General features: G+C 39.6%; 4 protein-coding genes across 4 annotated transcripts; 1 reads left to right on the forward strand and 3 right to left on the reverse strand.

Annotated features, from left to right (window-relative positions):
• Positions 1-2139: 2139 nt before the first annotated feature.
• Positions 2140-5113, reverse strand: folr (folate receptor). Its single transcript, XM_054603039.1, has 5 exons — positions 4959-5113; positions 3963-4095; positions 3623-3811; positions 2986-3121; positions 2140-2546 (listed from the first exon to the last, which is right to left on the reverse strand). The coding sequence occupies exons 2-5, from the start codon at positions 4089-4091 to the stop codon at positions 2272-2274; spliced, it is 729 nt and encodes a 242-aa protein (XP_054459014.1). The 5' UTR covers positions 4092-4095; positions 4959-5113; the 3' UTR covers positions 2140-2271.
• A 3281-nt stretch (positions 5114-8394) lies between these two features.
• On the forward strand, positions 8395-10629 carry anapc15 (anaphase promoting complex subunit 15). Its single transcript, XM_054600863.1, has 5 exons — positions 8395-8450; positions 8791-8912; positions 9002-9061; positions 9409-9549; positions 9698-10629. Exons 2-5 carry the CDS (start codon positions 8793-8795, stop codon positions 9743-9745), a joined length of 369 nt encoding a protein of 122 aa, XP_054456838.1. The 5' UTR covers positions 8395-8450; positions 8791-8792; the 3' UTR covers positions 9746-10629.
• Positions 10630-11241: 612 nt separating this feature from the next.
• tomt (transmembrane O-methyltransferase) lies at positions 11242-12458 on the reverse strand. The gene is made up of 4 exons (XM_054604736.1): positions 12197-12458; positions 11920-12116; positions 11631-11753; positions 11242-11439 (listed from the first exon to the last, which is right to left on the reverse strand). Exons 1-4 carry the CDS (start codon positions 12456-12458, stop codon positions 11242-11244), a joined length of 780 nt encoding a protein of 259 aa, XP_054460711.1.
• Positions 12459-14051: 1593 nt separating this feature from the next.
• On the reverse strand, positions 14052-18463 carry sfrp2l (secreted frizzled-related protein 2 like). Its single transcript, XM_054601423.1, has 3 exons — positions 17455-18463; positions 15707-15787; positions 14052-15501 (listed from the first exon to the last, which is right to left on the reverse strand). The coding sequence occupies exons 1-3, from the start codon at positions 17981-17983 to the stop codon at positions 15083-15085; spliced, it is 1029 nt and encodes a 342-aa protein (XP_054457398.1). The 5' UTR covers positions 17984-18463; the 3' UTR covers positions 14052-15082.
• Positions 18464-18873: the final 410 nt, after the last annotated feature.

Here is an 18873-nt window from a genome sequence, read left to right on the forward strand (position 1 = left end):
TGGTAACTCTGAAACACAAGTTAAAGTCTTTGGCCTCGCTGAGATCACAATGAGGCTGTACTGTTCACTTCAAACCCCAAAACCTAACTTTTGTAAATTTGTTTCGGGTGTCAGGCCAGAAAACAGGCCATGTTGTTACGTATACATAACGTGAGAGGGTCGTTTTAGGATGTTACACACTGTGTGGACATCTCAGAATCAGCTTTACTTCTTCATTGTAAAGTCAGGATGTTAGTTTTAGCGCATTATGTCAAGTAGAAACTACATTTTTCCTTGTTCTGACTGATTGTTCATAATCAGAAGTATTATTATCTTGTAATTCAGATTTTTCTATGATATCTGACATGTTAAATTATTACGTATGCGCTAAATATTATGTAAGTATCTGAAAAGTAAACTAGCATGGATGCCTCACACCAGCTATAACGTCCATCAACATCCAGCAAGCTATAAACATTTGTAACGTTAAATAAATGCACAAATATTTTGCTATTCCATGACCAAATCCACATAATTGTGCTGTTCATTTTGTGTGTAAATTACTCTTGTTATGAGTGTTGGTGTAGTCAGCGTCTTTACACGTCTGAAGACCATTCTTTCGAGTATGAAAAGATTTAAAGAAGTTTAAGGTAATGTTAACTGCATTGTGCAAGTGATGAGATTATGTTAAATTGATGTTGTTTGTTGAAACATCTCCTGTTGTATAAACCCAGATTGAATATAGTTTTATTATGTTCTGGTCACGGAAAACTTTGGAGCATTGTTATGCCCATGATTGAGTTAAACCGTTCAAATATGGCTCCGGGATTAACAAACCTCTGCGATGAGATTGTCTCATGTTTATCCACACCTCTCTTTGTTTAGCAGCTCTGTGCATACAATCCATGCAGAGAAAACGAAACATAATTATGAGCCTCAGAAATTGAGCAAAACTTTGGCGAGTCTGATATCTGTCAGAAGGTAAGGCCACATTTTCAAAGTTCTGTTCACTGCATCTGTTTTTGTCTCTTACATTCACTTGTTTAATTATATCAGACCTTGATTAATAAAGTGCAGAGGTCTCAAAAGTAGCTAAGTATGTATCTCAGACTCATCTTTGACCAGCCATGGTTCTCTCTGGCCATGTCTCTTAGCCAATCACAAGACTTATTCAAAGAACTGATATAGCACATTCAGACGTGGCACTGACGCACACATATGTAAACTCATGCCCCTCACAGTCACACTTGCGCACACACGCGCACACACACACACACACACACACACACACACACACACACACACACACACACACACACACACACACACACACACACACACACACACACACACACACACACACATACAGAGACTATGTGACACTAAAACACACTTAAACATAGGGGGAAAAGAGACACAAACACACACTTAGTCTTTCTCTCTCTCTCTCTCTCTCTCCATCCTTTATTTCCTCTCCCTGTCACAACCACACAAACACACACATTCATGGGACTGGAACTCCTTAATTACCATGCAGTGGAGCCCACTAACCACTAGCTGGCCCAGAGTGGTCATGTGATGTCGTGATCACCGGGGCCCAGTGCAGAGAAACATTTTCCCTCAATGCAGATCCTGGGTCAGTTTTATTGTTTCCCTACTGGTGTTTGATGTTAGGAAGGGGTTATTAAATTGATACATAGTTTGCAATCACAGAAAAGTCATCCTAGATGCTGTGCAATAATACAGTAGACCCCTGCGGCTTCATGCCTTGTCTGGAGGTTTATTTTGTCTTTTCTAGTTCATCCTCACAGATTTTTATAATCTACTATGCTTTCCAAGACACAAAACTGTGCTGCCTCAATTTGGGCTTTTTTATGTTATTGGTGAAACAATAATCTTTTCGTTTTGCATAATGTATTTTTTATCCTGATGGAGCAGACAAAACACTCCTTTCCTGTATCCAAAAAGGAGAGTTAATAATACTGTTAAGTGTTTCCAGGATTGACTTTGATCACATTTATTCACACTACGAGGACATTTTCTAATGCCCATGTAAATTATCACGTCTTCATTCACCCAGCCTTGATGCCTGGATGGAATATAAATGATGAGGAAATAAAGATTGAATGAATGAATAAGAAAATAATTAACTTAGAGAATAATACAACAACAAATCTTCTACTTTATTGTTGAGCATTGTTGAACTTGCTTGTCAAAAGGAGGCTGAAGAGCACTTGACATTTTTTTTATTGGTACCTCTGAGGTGATACAAGATGGGTCAAGGATTTTATTTTAGTACATCATTACAGAGAAAGATGCAAAAGCCGGTAGAAGTAGTGCTGTCAAGGCAAAGCTTTGGTGTTGCTGTGCGTTGTTAAGGTAGTACTCAGCTACCTTCTTGTTGGGGTTCGGCCCACTGAACCACAGCTGCATGCAGCGGCCTGAGGTTTTGGAATGGGTGGTGTAAAGGTAGGAATTGGACCAGATTTGCTCACACATGGACTTGGGATCGGGGTAAACTTCAGTCCATTTCCTGCACTTGCTGTTTGCAGGGCATCTGTTAATACCTGTAGGAGAGAGAGAGAAATATATATATATATATATATATATATATATATATATATATATATATATATATATATATAGAGAGAGAGAGAGAGAGAGAGAGAGAGAGAGAGAGAGAGAGAGAGAGAGAGAATAATTAAGGCATTTGATTTGAACACAGTAATTATAGGGAAAACTGTGTAATGGATGTTCTCTCTCATGTGTTCATGCTTCGGTCTGCACATAGTGTTGTTGTTTTTTAATGAGAGACAAGGGTGTAAATCTAATGCAAAGGTGTGAATTTGTTTTTTGTGGTTACATACAAATATTTGCCTTACCCACACTGGTGTGTGTGTGTGTGTGTGTGTGTGTGTGTGTGTGTGTGTGTGTGTGTGTGTGTGTGTGTGTGTGTGTGTGTGTGTGTGTGTGTGTGTGTGTGTGTGTGTGTGTTCGTTTACTTACCTGAGCTCCAGTCCCATCCCTTGTGCCAGTCAGTCTTGCAGGTGAAATCATCCTTGCAGTCCTCCCACCAACTATGGCAGTCCTCCTTACACAAAGGCACATCCAAGATACGCTCCTTACGCCAGCTCTGATCCACCTACACAAAATATTATTGATAAGTGTGAATGAGCCATGATTTCAGAACACAAATGATATATTTTATTACATTACATTACATTACAGTCATTTAGCAGACGCTTTTATCCAAAGCGACTTACAGGAAGTGTATTCAACATAGGTATTCAAGAGAACTACTAGTCACTAGAAGTCATAAGTGCATCTCCTTTCTTAAACAAGCATCTTAAAGCATAAGCCAGAGCAAAAGTATAGTGCAGAGGCAAATTACTACGAGGCAGAGGCAAATTACTACGAGAATTTATAGAATAAAACTCATTGCCCTCGCAGTTACAATGCCATGATGTGACCACAAATTAAACTGGGGCACTTACAAAGGCTAATTAACTTGCTTTTTATAACAAAGATAACAAAATAAAGGCAGCATTCTGTTTGTGGCTTAACGGTCCTGACTAGCCCTTCTTATGCTGCCATCTAGTGGTACAAGTACACACATACAAGAGAGACTGAGCACAATACACACTGGTTGTGTCCAGGGTCCCAAGTGAGGTGAGCACTCATAGAAGCAGGTGTCCTGGATGAAATGTTTCTTGCACTTGGTGCTCATGACGCCACAGTGATTCCAGTTGAAGTTGTACAGGTAGGAGTTGTCGCTGTGGGCTTCTGTGCTAGTGTTGGCAGTGCAACATGCATTTTCACGCCAGGGAACACACTGCAAAGAGGAAAGAGGAAAGAGCTGTCACTTTATGCTGTTGAACCAAAAACGTTGTTCTGATGAGAAGAAAAACGTGTGAATCTCTTCCAGCATTCTCCCAATTCCATTTGTTTCATCTTTGATGTATGTTGACATTTGTGTTCATCACCTGAAGGTAAAGTTGTCCCTCAGGGCCAGGGTAAGCTTTGTGGTGTTTGGCGTCCATACACGTGTTGAGTTTGTCCTGAGACAGAGCGCCACTGGAGAAGGCTAGTAACGAGGCCAGAAGAAGCCACATGGCTCTAAAGCAGGGAGGCATTAACATACATCAGTGGGTAGGAAAAATCATTGGATGACAGCCAACACACACGGTCAAGAGTTTAAATCCATGTGACAGGCGTGCCCTGTAACCTCTGATCTGAGTGAGACACACACAGTACTTTGACCATCTCAGACACTTTTATTGGTTACTCCGGTTTGAACAAAACAACCCAACCTTGAGAGATTTTTATCAAATCTATAAGCAGGAAAGGGAGGTTCTATTGGATAAAGGACCATCGATGTAAAAATCTTTTTCTTTATGAAAATTACAATCTGAAGTACAACACATCAAAACTGCAGCAAAGAAATCTGGCAAAAGTTAACAACAAATCAATCTTTTGACCTTACAGTCTTCAAACAACTTATCTTTGTGACAAACTGGACGGAAATGCAAAATGTGCTACATTTGCTATACCTATTTAAAGGGAAGTGGTGTCTATTTAAGAATCGTGCAATTTGCAATATGTGTTTTCACTTTCAAATACCAGAACCATATGAAACAGTTTCAATCAAAACCTTCAGTATTTGCATCAAGTGTCACCTAAATCTTTGATTGGTGTTGGATGTAACGAGGTAACAACAACTTAAAAAAAAAAATCACCCTTCATTAAATGTCTTCCTCATTTCTATGTGAGTCTATACAGTTCTCTTGGATGTAAAACTAAAAACACAAGGGCAAGCAACTAAAAAAGACACTGCAGAAATAGTTGAATAACTGTTCAGGCCTTCGACTAAAAGTAATTAAAACCCTACACGCTAAACACACGTATTTCTATTTGTGACCAACTCATTTAGAGACCAATGAGAATATTTCCAGAAGCAAAGATGAACAGATTCATGTTACCTTGTTAGATTCTGTGAGGATTCCTTAATGAAGCGAGGATCCTTCAAATCAGCGTCTCCGGTCCAGTCCCCTCTCTAACACTTCTCAAGACCAAACTAGACTTAGAATCACACATCTGTGCATGCATGTGTGTGTGTGTTAATGTCTCCAAGTCCAAAGTCTGTGCCAGTGTGTTAGGGCCTCATGAGTGTGAGAGCGTTTTAGATAGAGAGAAGGAATGAGAAAGAGGTAGTGCTTATGCGATAGTCTAAGTTTTACGACATCTTACTGTGAGATGGGTTTGTCTTATCTCAAGGTCTACAACGCTCCTTCTCACATACGCACATGCCATTGTCATTTGGTGTTAAATGGCAGTGTGACCTCTGGGGAAGCAATAAGAAGAGGAAAAGTAGGCAGTTAAGATAAGTGTTTGCCTATCTATGTTTGAGGTCTCCTGATTCAAGTAAAACTTTACACATTTCAAGCACTTTAATGTGGGTGGTTAATTTGTACATGTATTATGTTGTGGCAGAAAACCAATGAAGAGACGCAGTTCTTGGAGTTTGCAACCAGCGGGGATATTTTATTGCAGACAAGCTTACAACAAAAAGTCTGACACATTAGTTATTTCATGATCTCTTTATACCCTTGTGATCATCACTTTCAGCCAATCACGTCTTGTTGATTGGACCATAACAAAGCACATCTGGCCTTTCACTCGCTTCCTGTTTTCCTTCTTAAATATCAGGTCATGGTAACCTCCTTGGTAGGACTTTCCTGGCATGTCTTTACCACTGTTTATAGGAACCGCTTGTCTCCCTCATTCCCACAGATGATCTTATCAAACAAGTTATTGGGGTTCAACATAACACGTTATATAAAGTTGTATAAAGTTGTATATTAGATAGATTTTCCTCTGTCCCTTGACCCCCACACTTACTTCATACAACCTTTATCAGATAGATGGAAATGTACCTGAAAATATTGATCTTAATCAAGAGTATTGAGCCAGGTGCCTCCCTTTAAACATTGCAACGCAAGTGATTCTACATAAAACACTGAACCTGGGAATGATTCTACCAAGTAACTATAACAATCATATATGCTTAATTATAAACCAATACAGATTTTTTTTTATTAATGAAACATTTCAGATAACATCCCGCAATACTAAGGTTCACTTTCATATAAGGGCCAAAAAAACCTGCAGGTTGCTTTACAGGAAAAACTCCCTTATGGTCCTTCCCCGCCGAGCAACCACCTTTCTGGCATGACGTGAACCTGTCTTTGCTTACAAACATGCACTAACTGATACATCACACATTTTAGTTTATGCAAAATATTGACCATATACCGGTACTCATTAAGTGCAAAATACATGACAAAACTCGGTTGAATTTGTATAGGCTATAACACTGGTACATTGACTATATGAATCATGAATATGAATTGTGAATTCTGAATATATTTTGTAGAGATATCTGATTATAAGTTATTCAATCTATAGTGACACACTCTCAGTTTTACACAACAGCCTTGATCTATGTTGTACTGTTGTGTCTCTTTTCAAATGTTCACTTCATCCTCCTGGACAGATAATAAAACATGTGATGTGGTGAAATTGGGCATGTATGTACTTGCAACAAAGTTCAGGCTCCCGTCTTTATGCTGAGATGCCTCCTGGTCCCGTTTCCTCCATCTCATCTGAGTCCTCCAGATAGTCCGAAATGGGAAACAGGTCCGTTTGTCCATTGACCTTCCATGGACTGAGCCCCACGACCCCCCTCTCTCCACTCAGAGTCCAGCCGCGGACTCGGAAGTGGCCAGATTCTCCACACCCCTAGCAAACCTCCCTGCGTGGTGGCCCATTCTGGGAAGAAGGTGGTCCTGTTATCAATGGGAGATGGTGGTAACGGATCGCATTGAGAGTTGGTTATCATAGTACTGTCTTTAGCTTCAAAGTCTCCATTGACAATGGGACTGGATGGGTTGGTCTTCACATTGCTGTCTTTAAAATCAAAATCTCCATTAATGTTAATAGTTCCTACCATTGGTGGACAGATTCCTACAGTTTTCGAATAGTCCTGTAGTTGTTCCATTTTGTCTACTTTTGCTTTTATTTAATTTAGTTCAGCTAGCCCATCTCTCACATTTTTCCTGTAGCGGTGACCTTCAACCTTAAACAATTTGATTGTCTCTAGTTCTAGTTCCATTTTTTTCAGACGTTTTTTGCTTTTATCTTTTGGTTTGTAGTCTTTTATTCTGAGTTCCATATCTTCACACACACTCACATCAAATGTGCCCTCCTTCACATCGGATCTAGTCCCTTTGTGCGTTTTGCCCATTTCTCTGAGAGTTTCTGGACATCCTTTGCATGTTCTGGGTGTTTGATCCCCACAATAGCCACTGGTGTCACACCCATTTTCCCTCTTTTTGTTTTATAGTGTGTTTTATTTAAAAACACTCACACACTTCTAAGTCAAAAGGCAACCGAAAAAGTTAATTTCAGCTGGCTTCAGTCACTGACACCAATGGGCATTCTGCCACTTACACAAAGGAGGGAGGAAGGGGAGGGAATTCTCCCATTCGGCCCCCACAAACACAGTCAACTCTTCAACAGGGTCAAGCAGGCTTCTCTTTTTATCTTTCTTATAGATGGGGCACTAATGAGTGGGACGGTAAACACGTATTTTCACTAAACACATATTTTTCAGGCACAGTCCAAGTAATCAGGGATGTCCCAATTTTAACAAGGAGACATTCGAACTTTTATCATTGTAGTCTGCTTTTTCCTATTTCAAAAATCTGTCCATGTCGTAACACAAAGCATCCACCACATCAGATTAGTATAAATAGAAAAACAAAAACCGCAACTGATCCAAATACGACCGCAGCCCTTCTCGTCTGTACCTTAATTCTCCATAAATTACAAATCCTCAGATTAAACTTTTTTTACCTGTTTGGTCCGAATTTTGAGTATGAAAAATGAGGGTTTTCATTTTAATTCTGTATTTCAATTTATAAACCAGCCCTACGTTGATAACAGCTTAAGTGTTACATTCCCTATAATATGTTTTAAAATAATTAAAATTGATAGGTTTCAGCCTTTGTCTTTTATATTTATTGAAAATGCAATTAATTAGATCAAAATAAATGTTTAAGTTTTCAAATGAAAGCAATGTCATTATGATAATATGATAATATTGAATTATACGGTCATTTACTTGCTGTTGATAAAAAATATTTATCAGTATTCAGGGAGGAAGAAAAACCAACAGGGGATATTTGTATTACCATTCACACCCAGATCATTAACATCGATTTCAACATACTAACCAAAGTTCATTTTTTGTTAATGCTTCACTTTCCCAACTCTACTGCTGCCACCCAGGCGGAACCATTGTACAGCGTCACTGGAATAGAGCACTCCGGAAGTACTGGTAGGTGAACACCAGGAGCTTCCGGTTAAATTTGTTTTGAAAAAATTTGAAAGCTGGAGCGAGAGATTGGCAGGTACTTCAGCTACACATCTATAAATAAGCTGTAATGTTTTTCGAGTAAAAATTGCATATTATACTTAGTTGTATTTTACGTAGAGGAATAGCGGGGATGACTTTACACTTTGGAGTTTAAATGTCATATAACAGGGAGACTTTATGTGTGTTACGTTAACTTACCGTGTCCCTCCACCGCTCCTGTGTCGTTTTAAATGTCTTTCTGGCTCCTATTCTTTCTGGTAGACCTTGGTTTTAACGCTTTGTTTTGTGTGTGTAAAGGTGACACACACACACACACACACACAGGCTTTGCTGATTGACGCCATGTTTGTTGTTGTCCCCGTTTATTGTGACAGACATGTCCACGCTGTTCCCCTCGCTCTTCCCCCGGATAACGGAGTCCCTGTGGTTCAACCTTGACCGACCCTGTGTGGACGAGACCGAGCTGCACCAGCAGGAGCAGCAGCACCAAACCTGGGTAAACACCTCTCTGATAAACACTCTCATGTCACTCAATCTGTTCATGCTCATATTTTTAATATACTTGTCTCTCTGTCTCCACCTCAGCTGCAGAGCATTGCTGAGAAAGACAACAACCTGATGCCCATTGGGAAACCTATTTTTGAGGTAATGTGTTGGTGTTGCCTTTAAGATATAATGCTGCTCTTGAGTTTCACCACGCCGAAGTGTGCAACATACACTTTTTAAGACGGTTCCCTCCATTTCAATACAATATTTATAATAGTTTCTGTCTGTATATATAATATTACTGTGTATTCTCTACTGTTCTTTATTGTTTTTTTTACTGTTTTTTATTACTCATTTGCTTATTTATAATACTTGTTTTTTTTATTTACTAAGTCTCTTGTTTTGCACTATCCTCTTTGCTGCTGTAATCTTGTAAATTTCCCCGCTGCGGGACTAATAAAGGATTATCTTATCTTATCTTATATTTTGACTTTACTGTGGCGCAGGCGGGATATGATGAAGAGGAAGAGGAGGATGACGAGGATGAGGAGGACAGCGAGGAGGACTCGGAAGATGAAGAAGACATGCAGGACATGGATGAGATGAATGACTACAATGAGTCACCTGATGACGGCGAGATCAATGAGGTGCTTTTATTTAGAAAGTCTTGTTACTAGATATCTAATATACACACATTACTCTTCATCACAATAAGCGTTGTTTCCTTTTAGCTGTGTTTCTTCTGCCAAAACAAAGAAATCATGTTCTTTAATGTGGCTCTGTGTCTTCTGTCAGGTGGACATGGAGGGACCAGACCAAGACCAGGATCAATGGATGATTTAAAACAAATGACAATTTTAGTCTCCATCAAGCTGTCTGGCACTGGATTTTTACTCTCCACTTAAAACTTGAATGCTGCTCCTTTTGTCTGTGACACAGATATATATATATATTTTATTTCTGTAAACAGGAAAAGAATATAGTTGAATCAAAGCTTGTATCATGATGTCCTTCAGAGGGAGTGAATCCAGCACAAAGTGTCTTGTTTCAAGCTGCAGTTGGCCCGTGAAGGGCCTGGACGTCGTTGGATATTACTGTGAGTGCTTCTAACATGCACATACAAACACAACTACATGCGCACAGACATACGCATGTACATACATACACACACTCACACACAAGGTCCTGCTGTTTTGTAACCAGTTGGACACACTCCCACACAGTGGTAACAGTAGGAATCAGCCTAGTGATTTCTAATTTAAACCTTGAACTTTTCATACCTTTGTCATGTGCCACTTCTCGGAGAGCCTTCAAACGGCTGACTGAGCAGAAACAACAGTTCAGTCAGCTAAATAATTTGTTACCTATAAAGGAGACTGACCGATACTTCACCATGTAGTACGATGCTGTTTCATAGTGTTGTGTATGCTGCTAAGTTACCGATATAATACTCCCAGTGGAATCTTCATAAACGCTTATGAAATTGTATTATGTTCAGACAATTCGTCAGTTCTTATTGAAATACATTTTGATGAATTTTTACCATGTTAAAGGAGCAACCACCCGTTACTTTTGAAGAATGTCAATTGACATATGAAGACACTCAGTGTCCATCCAAATACTCTCGTGTTTATCTTAAAGCATTGCTTGCTGAGGCTTCGGTTATTTGTACTTAAAATGAACAGAATCCTTGACTTTTTGTATTAAATTAAATCATTTTGATGAAACCAAGTTTTTCTTTTGTCTACATTTTAATTTCTTATTGATTAAAAAACACATAATGCAACATGGCATAAAGGTGTGTGGGTGGGATTTAGGTTGAATAACTGTCTAGTAAAATGTAAAATGATTTGGGGTGCCGTCCACAATTTTGAGTCAATTGTTACATTTCCCAACCGAAAAGCAACATTTTGTCCAGTATTAAACTTGTACATAAAGGCTATTTATTATGAACTCACTAAAATTGACATATTATTGAGTTTAATTTGCAAATTTAATGAAATTGCTCTTTTGTTCAAATTTGGCAGTTATGTAAAATAAACAAGCAATTTTTTGAAGATATCTCCTGATATTTCTGTTTTTATTAGATAGGTGACACAGTAGAAGGACAAAGGGTGGTGACAAGTGACAGAGACTACATGTGTTTTCCTAATAATTATCTATTTTTTTTTTATCCAGGAGAGGGCACTGGCAGTGAGTTATTTTGAAATTAAGATGATATGCAAAAACTAGATACTGACATACTTCAATTTTCAGGTGAATGTAACATTTAAGGGAAGAATTCACAGTTCTCTTTTCCATCACAATGTTCTTTAAAAACTAATGACTAATAGTGTAGTCTACTTGATACCCTGGTACACCAGCTCGGCCATCCCGTCCCTGATGCCTTTGCTGTACTCTAGCGTGGCCCGGTGGACCTTCCACTCGTACAGGCCGCACTTGCGAATGTACCTGAGGAACTTTGGAGCCCCGGGGAACAGCACGTTGTCGGCCACGATCATAGACCCTTTCCCCAGCAGACCAGAGCCCTCCAGCATCTGTAACACACACAGAGGAAGTATCATGTAGCTGAGGGAGGTGACCAGGTAACAGTGGGAAGGATCACAACTATAACATATTTATCTCAGTAGAAGGTCATGTGTAAAGAAACCGACTTCTGCAAACTCAGAGTAAATTTTCTTCCTTAAAGCATCTTATTAAGTCTTTTCTAAGGATTTATTCTAGTCACCTGCAGATCAGGGAGATAACATTTCTTCCAGTGGTCCATGAAGACGAAATCCAGCCTTTCCAAACCATAGTCAGACCGCAGCCGAGGGATCACCTCATCAGATGGATTTACAATGAGCTCCACCTGGAGAACATATCTCATGAATGTCTCAACGGTTTAAAACTCCCTATATTCAATACATTACATAAAAACGTCCCAGGTTTATGTGGAGACAAATAATGGTAATTTGGGGCCTACTGCACACAGAGTTTAATAGATGTACAGTGTTTACATGTGTCTGCTCTCTCACCGTGTCATCGTCAAACCCTGCCAGGCGGATGATTTTCTCAGCGATGGCAGCATTCCTCTGGTCCATCTCCAGGCTGTACAGCCGGGCACCCAGAGGCAGACACCTGGCGATCCGCACGGTGCTGTACCCGCAGTGGGCTCCCAGCTCCAGCACCGTCAGAGGGCTCTGCTCCATTAGCATCCGGTCCAGAATCTTCCCTACACACCAAAGAACCTCATGTAAAATCATGCTTGTAGACGAGTGGTAAATGATTGTGAGAGGTAAATGATCTTCTCACCTTTTTTAGGCCCAATGTTGCTGATGAACTCCACTTTGCTGCACCAGAGATCGAAGGCGTCCAGGATGCTGTCGGGGTCTCCAGGGGTGGCATGAGTGAGAACATACTGGTAGGCACGCTCCTCGCGGCTCAGACCAGTGACACAGTCCTTCCATATCCTGACCAGGACCGCCCGATAGAACAGCACAAAGTAGAAGCGGCACCTGATAAGAATTGTCAGCAGGAGTGGAATGAAGGCCAGAGCGATAGCAGGAGACACCATCCTAGCTGGTATGAAGAAAAACACACAAGTAGAATTATTAGACACCTATAATTGTATTAAAAAGGAGTTTTGTTTATGTCAACTTCTAAGATGTATTCATACTGTTTGAATGGGGTGGATGGCATGTCTTCATGTGCCCATTTAAATTAACATTTACATGAATGTTTTACCAGTAATTTACTGACGAACCTTTGTGCTTCTGTAGCCCTGCTCTCAGTTTTTACATTAATGTACTACAATGGCATTGGTTTACAGTATTTTATCTGATCTAATCTATAATATCTAATGTAACTGTGCTGCCCTGCAGTGAAAAAAGAAGGCGATATGGCTAAAGAACAGGTTTATCAGTCAAGAAATCACCTCATTTTTGAGTACATGTATAACAATTATACTCATTAACGCAGTGCCATGTTGCCTTCTGATAATGATGTTCAGGTGCTTTAAGAACCTGACTATTTAGTTCCAGTATTTAGTCCCAAACCTTGCTTCAACCTTTCATTAGTGCTGCAAGATCATTCAGCCAATTCCTCCTCATACTGGAGTCAGTTAAAATGTATAATTATCAGAGGCACATAGTAGCTGTCATTCTGAATTTTGACTCCTCTGCTCTTTCTGTGGTATTAAGGCTCTGCGGCTAATCTGGTGCTTTTGTAATGTTCCATGTGTTAAATGATCAAAGCGATCAATTAATCACGACAAAACTACTTCACTCAAAAATAACAAAGGATCTCTAATTAATGCACAGCAAGAAGAAAAAGGTAAGAAACATTTGGGAATAATAAATGTCCATTATAACACCACTGTGAGACTGAAACAACAGTGACAATTGTATAAATGAATTGATCTTTTCCTGAAATGCAGACATTCCAAATTGACTAACCACATTTTGAGACCATTTTCTTTAAATTATGCAACATAAGATCTACACAGGAATGATCTTTCATACTTTAGTCCTGTGGAAGATGTGAGAGAAAGTGCTGTTGTATCTCTAGATGTTTCTTCTGCCTCAGGTAACTGTAGACCCAGCAGGCTTTTCGGCACCAAACATAACAGATGCTATAACAAAGTATTGAATCAAAAGGAAGTCTCTCTCTGACTGACCCATAAAAAAAACCTCACCTGTTTTCCTAAAGGTTTGGTGAGTGCAGAGCAGCAGCGCCGGTGACAAAGATGCAAGTTGCCCTTCAGCCACAGAAAAATGGAGGTGTGTGTGCAAGAAAAGGAAAGAGACCTGGGGGTGTAAATAATTTAACTATCACGTGCATGACAGTACACGTCCTGTATTATTTCAAATTAACAGACAGGTGGTTGACAGTGACATCATTAACTCTTTAACTAGCTGGTAAACACCAGTTTTTGTAATTTCTGATGAGACACACAGGTAGCTTCTTGTCCGGTTTATAATAGCGATACTGTGGATGGGAGCTGAGACAGTGAGACAGTGTGAGACATTTGATATATCACGTAAACAGCAACAGGTGTTTGTCTGTGTGGCATCAAATTTCTTTCTTTACTGAGTCACGATGAAAAGGTCAAGAAAACACTAACGTACACAAAAAAATTGAATGGATTATCATCTAATGTATCTTACTTCGTACATTTTTTTATTAAAGTTTGTTCAAATGAAAAGAAAAGAACTACAGTAGAGTTGTGTTAGGAACAAATATATGTAATAAAATGCAAAAATAGAGACAAAACAAGATCTAAAGGATTTATTATTGACTACATATTTCCTTTTCTTCCTTTCTTTTCAGTGCTTCTCTTTTGATGTGAATCCTAACATGTGATTTAACTCATAAACATTTTAATGGTAAAAAACAAGGCAAAATGAAACGTGCAGGGCTATTTTTTATGGTGTATGCTTCATGTGTATATAATGATAGGATAGGTAGTATAAGAAAACATTTTTATCATTACTGGAATAACAACAATTACACTGCTTCAACACATATATGTGTCAAAAGAAAACTTGATGAGATCAGTCTAAACCCTGCAATCAATATCAAACACTTTGACTTTGATTAAAGGGTTATATTTTGTCCCTCCTATATACACAAATGTACAAAAAAATACTAATATTGCCCCAGTGGGAAGTATATAAACGTTTGCAATCTTTTATGATAATGCCATAGCATTACTTCTGGCAAGAGATATTCTGAATATTTGGATGATCAGTACACAATACAAACAAACACCAGTTCTCTGTCTAATAATAATTCACTGAAAAGAAAGTAATTTTACTAAAGTTACGCTCTATTTTACTTGAATTTTGAAGTATGGTGTAGTAATTCAAAATACTACTTGACTTGATGTGACACAAAATAATATGTATGTATATAAGGAAGACTTGATTGGTTATTGAGCACATTTTCAGAGTTAATCAGGATCAATTCATCAAGAAAGTGCCAAGTATGCAGATATACAGATAACTACGATCTTATCTGGTTAATTTACATTGTATCTAACAATCGGTACTCAAGTGAATTATTCAGTGTTAGTTGGGAACTATTTGTTAACTGTTCATTATTCAAAGATGTAGAAATTAGCAGCACACAGTTACACACTGCATGCAACCACAAAGCAGCATCCGTGGGGCAGGACTTCGATGGCTGATAACCCCCGATCTATGGCTCTGAACAAGACTGTTTCAGGAGAGCTCTGATGAACTTCTTCAGCTCTTTGTCCCCTCTGGTCCACCTCACCAATCTAGTCAGCACAAGCCTCCCCTCTTCAGCCTGAACCAGGGCCAGATACCATCCACTCTGGACCCCTTTCACCTCCTTACCTCCTTCTTTTGCTTGTCTTTTACCCCTCTGTTCCTCCTCTAACCCACTGTCTTCATTTGTCTCTGCAGAGTCCAAGCCAGGACAAGTGCAGGTGCCTCCTTCTTGCAGCCACAAAGCGCTGTGGGCCATCGCGCCTCCAATCCCTTCTGCCCTCTCTGCACCTCCCCCTGCCCACCTCAGGATGCGGCTGCGGGCCGTAGGCACCAGCTGACGGTCCCCTCCCACCATCGACACACTGCCCAGACGCATCTTAAACGCTGAAACGGAGACAGAATGCTAGTTAACTGGTGCCATTTCAGACACATTGTAAAACAACCTCTCTATCTCTATGATTAGATCATCTGTTCTGTGGCCTTCGTCCTTTTTAATTGGAGTTATAATACAGAGGGTTATACTCCATTTTCAAAATAAATAAAATGATATATTTTGCAGCTTACAGTCTCTATACCAGTTTGTTCTCACCATATGGACTGTGGCAGAAGTTTTCCTGGATGTCAGTTTCTCCTTCAGCAGCCAGACTGCAGGCATCACAGATGACACTCCCTGTGGGGGTGGAAAGAGAGGGGATTAGACGACTGTGAGCGTCTGTGGTGGGGATGTAAAACAAAAAAAATCAAAAGGGGGTGAGCCTGTTGTCTTTGAGCAAAAACTCCAAGATCAAGGCATTCAACAACAACTTTAAGATAAGATTAGGGGAAATAAAACGCCATTGATCTTCAGAAAGGACTTTTCAGTTGTTACAGCAGCACAAGAAACTGTTTTAAATAAAATTTGAAAAGAATAAAGAAATTACTTTCAAAAGCTAAATGCTTCCATACAAAAGTATACTGTACATTATTTTTACTGCAGCACAAATAATGCAAACTGCAGTGTGTGATGCCAGTATCAATATTAAGGAGTAAAAAATGCAATATTGATGAACTAACGGATACTTGTCTTTTAAAAGAAACTCATAACATAAACAAACATTTTAGATGTGGATTCTAAAATGGGGTTATTAAAGACTTGTGAACAAGATATGAAGTGGAACAGTTTATGGTTGAAAAGCTATACAAACTTTTCTTTAACATATTGAGCAGAAGTAAGTGCTTATGCTGATATGTTTGTAACAAGCTAGTATTGGCTCCTGATATCGGTCAGAACTCTAATTTGAGCATTGTGTAAAAATGAGAGTACATGCAGAGATAATGTTAGGCTATAGTTGTATAGTGCACTTAGAGAGCCTTGGGAAAGTGACTGCAGCAGGGATAGGAATTTATAGTGCAGGCAACACATAGGCCTAAAGGCTAATAATAGTGATGTTAATAGGCCCACTTAAAAGTTCTACCACAGGCACATAGACTATATAAATGTATAGCTATATGAAACATGTGTTCATGAGCTATCAATAAAACAAATGTTTCAGGGTGACAAATGTGTGAAAAGTAGCAGATATTAACTGTAGGCGTAGACTACGATACACATACATACATATATATATATATATATATATATATATATATATATATATATATATATATATATATATACACATACAGTACCAGTCAAAAGTTTGGACACAACTTCTCATTCAACTATTTTGAAGAATCTAAAATATAAAACATATTCTGGTTTGTTGAGCATTTGTTTGTTTACCACATAATTCCATATGTGTTCCTTCATAGTTTGGATGTCTTCAATATTAAATTCCTGGTCAGAACTATTCCACAAGTGACCCCCTTTCATACTCTCTCTCTCTCTCAAAAATCCTCATACAACCTCTGAATAAAGAGGTTGTATAAGCTTTAATCTCAATTTATCTGTAAAGCTTTAATTGTTTGTAGTTTTTTATGTTTATCCCACTGCTCCTAACGTTTTAATATACAGTACCAGTCAAAAGTTTGGACACACCTTCTCATCCAACTACTTTGAAGAATCTAAAATATAAAACATATTCTGGTTTGTTGAGCATTTGTTTGTTTACCACATAATTCCATATGTGTTCCTTCATAGTTTGGATGTCTTCAATATTAATCTACAATGTAGAAAAAAATAAAAATAAAGAAAAAACATTGAATGAGAAGGTGTGTCCAAACTTTTGACTGGTACTGTATATTGTGATGATAAATCAAAAATCTGTTGATTTATCATCACAATATACAATATACAAAATATATATATATATATATTTTTTTTTTAAAGGGTAGGTACAACAGATCCCCTCCACTGACCTTTCAGCGCCTCCTCGTGCCTGACCTCCTCGGCCGTCCTCCCCTCCTGCTCTCCGGATGCAGGGATACAGAGCTCGGCGCCGCGGGGGAACCGGGTGCAGTTGAACATCTCCGGCCAGGGGAACCCGAACGCGCTCATCACGGGCACGCAGCCGTCCCGCACGACCTCGCACAGGCTCTTGCAGGGGCTGACCGGCCCGCTGAGCTCCGGCAGGCACACCGGAGCGAAGAGCGAGCACAGGAACTTCTTGGTGTCCCGGTGGCACAGCTTGGAGACGAGGGGCAGCCAGGCCGCCGACTGCTGCTGGGCCTCCCTCAGCGTGTCGTGGCCGAGCAAGTTGGGGATCCGCATGTGCCTGTAGCCGATGCCGTGGCACAGAGACAGGGTGCTCGGGATGGGTTTGCACACCGAGCGGACCGAGGAGCTGAACCCCAGCGACGGAGGCCCGAGCTGGGCAGGAGGAGCGGCGGCGTCAGAGGCATGACAAACTCCAAACAGCAGAATAAAGCAGAGCACAGAAACACACATTGTGCTCCAACAAGAACAGAGTGCAGTCTGTGGATCTGCTGCTCCTCTGCCTGGACTTGACCGGCATGTAGGTGTAAACAAAAGAGGTGTGGAGGAAACGGGGGGTTAATGAGAGGGCAGGCGCCTCCCAGTCATCCTCCCACCCCATCAGACTGGTGCCTGCCTCCACAGTCAACAGTGCCAACCTACATACTGGTTGGTTCTTTAGTTTGGGGATTTTTTGTTGTAAACTGCAATCTTTGTGGTAGACACAGAACAGAGAAAGTAAACCAATGCAGTGAAGTAGCTTATATCATCTTTTTGTACTTGTAGGCCATAGGATTTAATGTGTAAAGCAAGACTCTAGACTTTCTCAAGAAGAAGATACAGTTTACAATACACGTTGCTTTTGTTTTGTAAGACATTAATACAGGAACTTTTGTAAAAAGCAGTGGGAATAGAAAGCTGTTTTGGTAATTAAAGAGATTTTTTAAAAAAAAGACATAATTGTCAGTATTGTGAAATGAGGTACTGGAAATAAAATGTGACTGTTGTGTGTTAGAAAAAAACCCTGTGTGTGGTACTCTGTCATCATACTCAGCCAGAGGGTGTGAGGGACCCTTTCATCTTTTTTCCAGGGAGACTTCCTCATGTACACCAACATGCCTTGTCCTGTTCCCTTCTCCTGCTGCTGTCTATTTGATTTTTACTCAGCCTATTATTAATTTAGACAGCTAGAGCTGTATAAAATGTTTGCAATGTTTGTATTTCACAATTGTTTCAATGGAAAATGGGGTTAAAACACTGCTTGGGAAGTTGGAATTGGCACTATACTCAGTGCAGTGCATTGATACTACAAATCACATGTATGACTGTAGCTGGCAATATTGCAGAGTAATGTTATTTTAAGA

Source organism: Anoplopoma fimbria, chromosome 1 (genome assembly GCF_027596085.1).
Source record: "Anoplopoma fimbria isolate UVic2021 breed Golden Eagle Sablefish chromosome 1, Afim_UVic_2022, whole genome shotgun sequence".
Taxonomy (NCBI): domain Eukaryota; kingdom Metazoa; phylum Chordata; class Actinopteri; order Perciformes; family Anoplopomatidae; genus Anoplopoma; species Anoplopoma fimbria.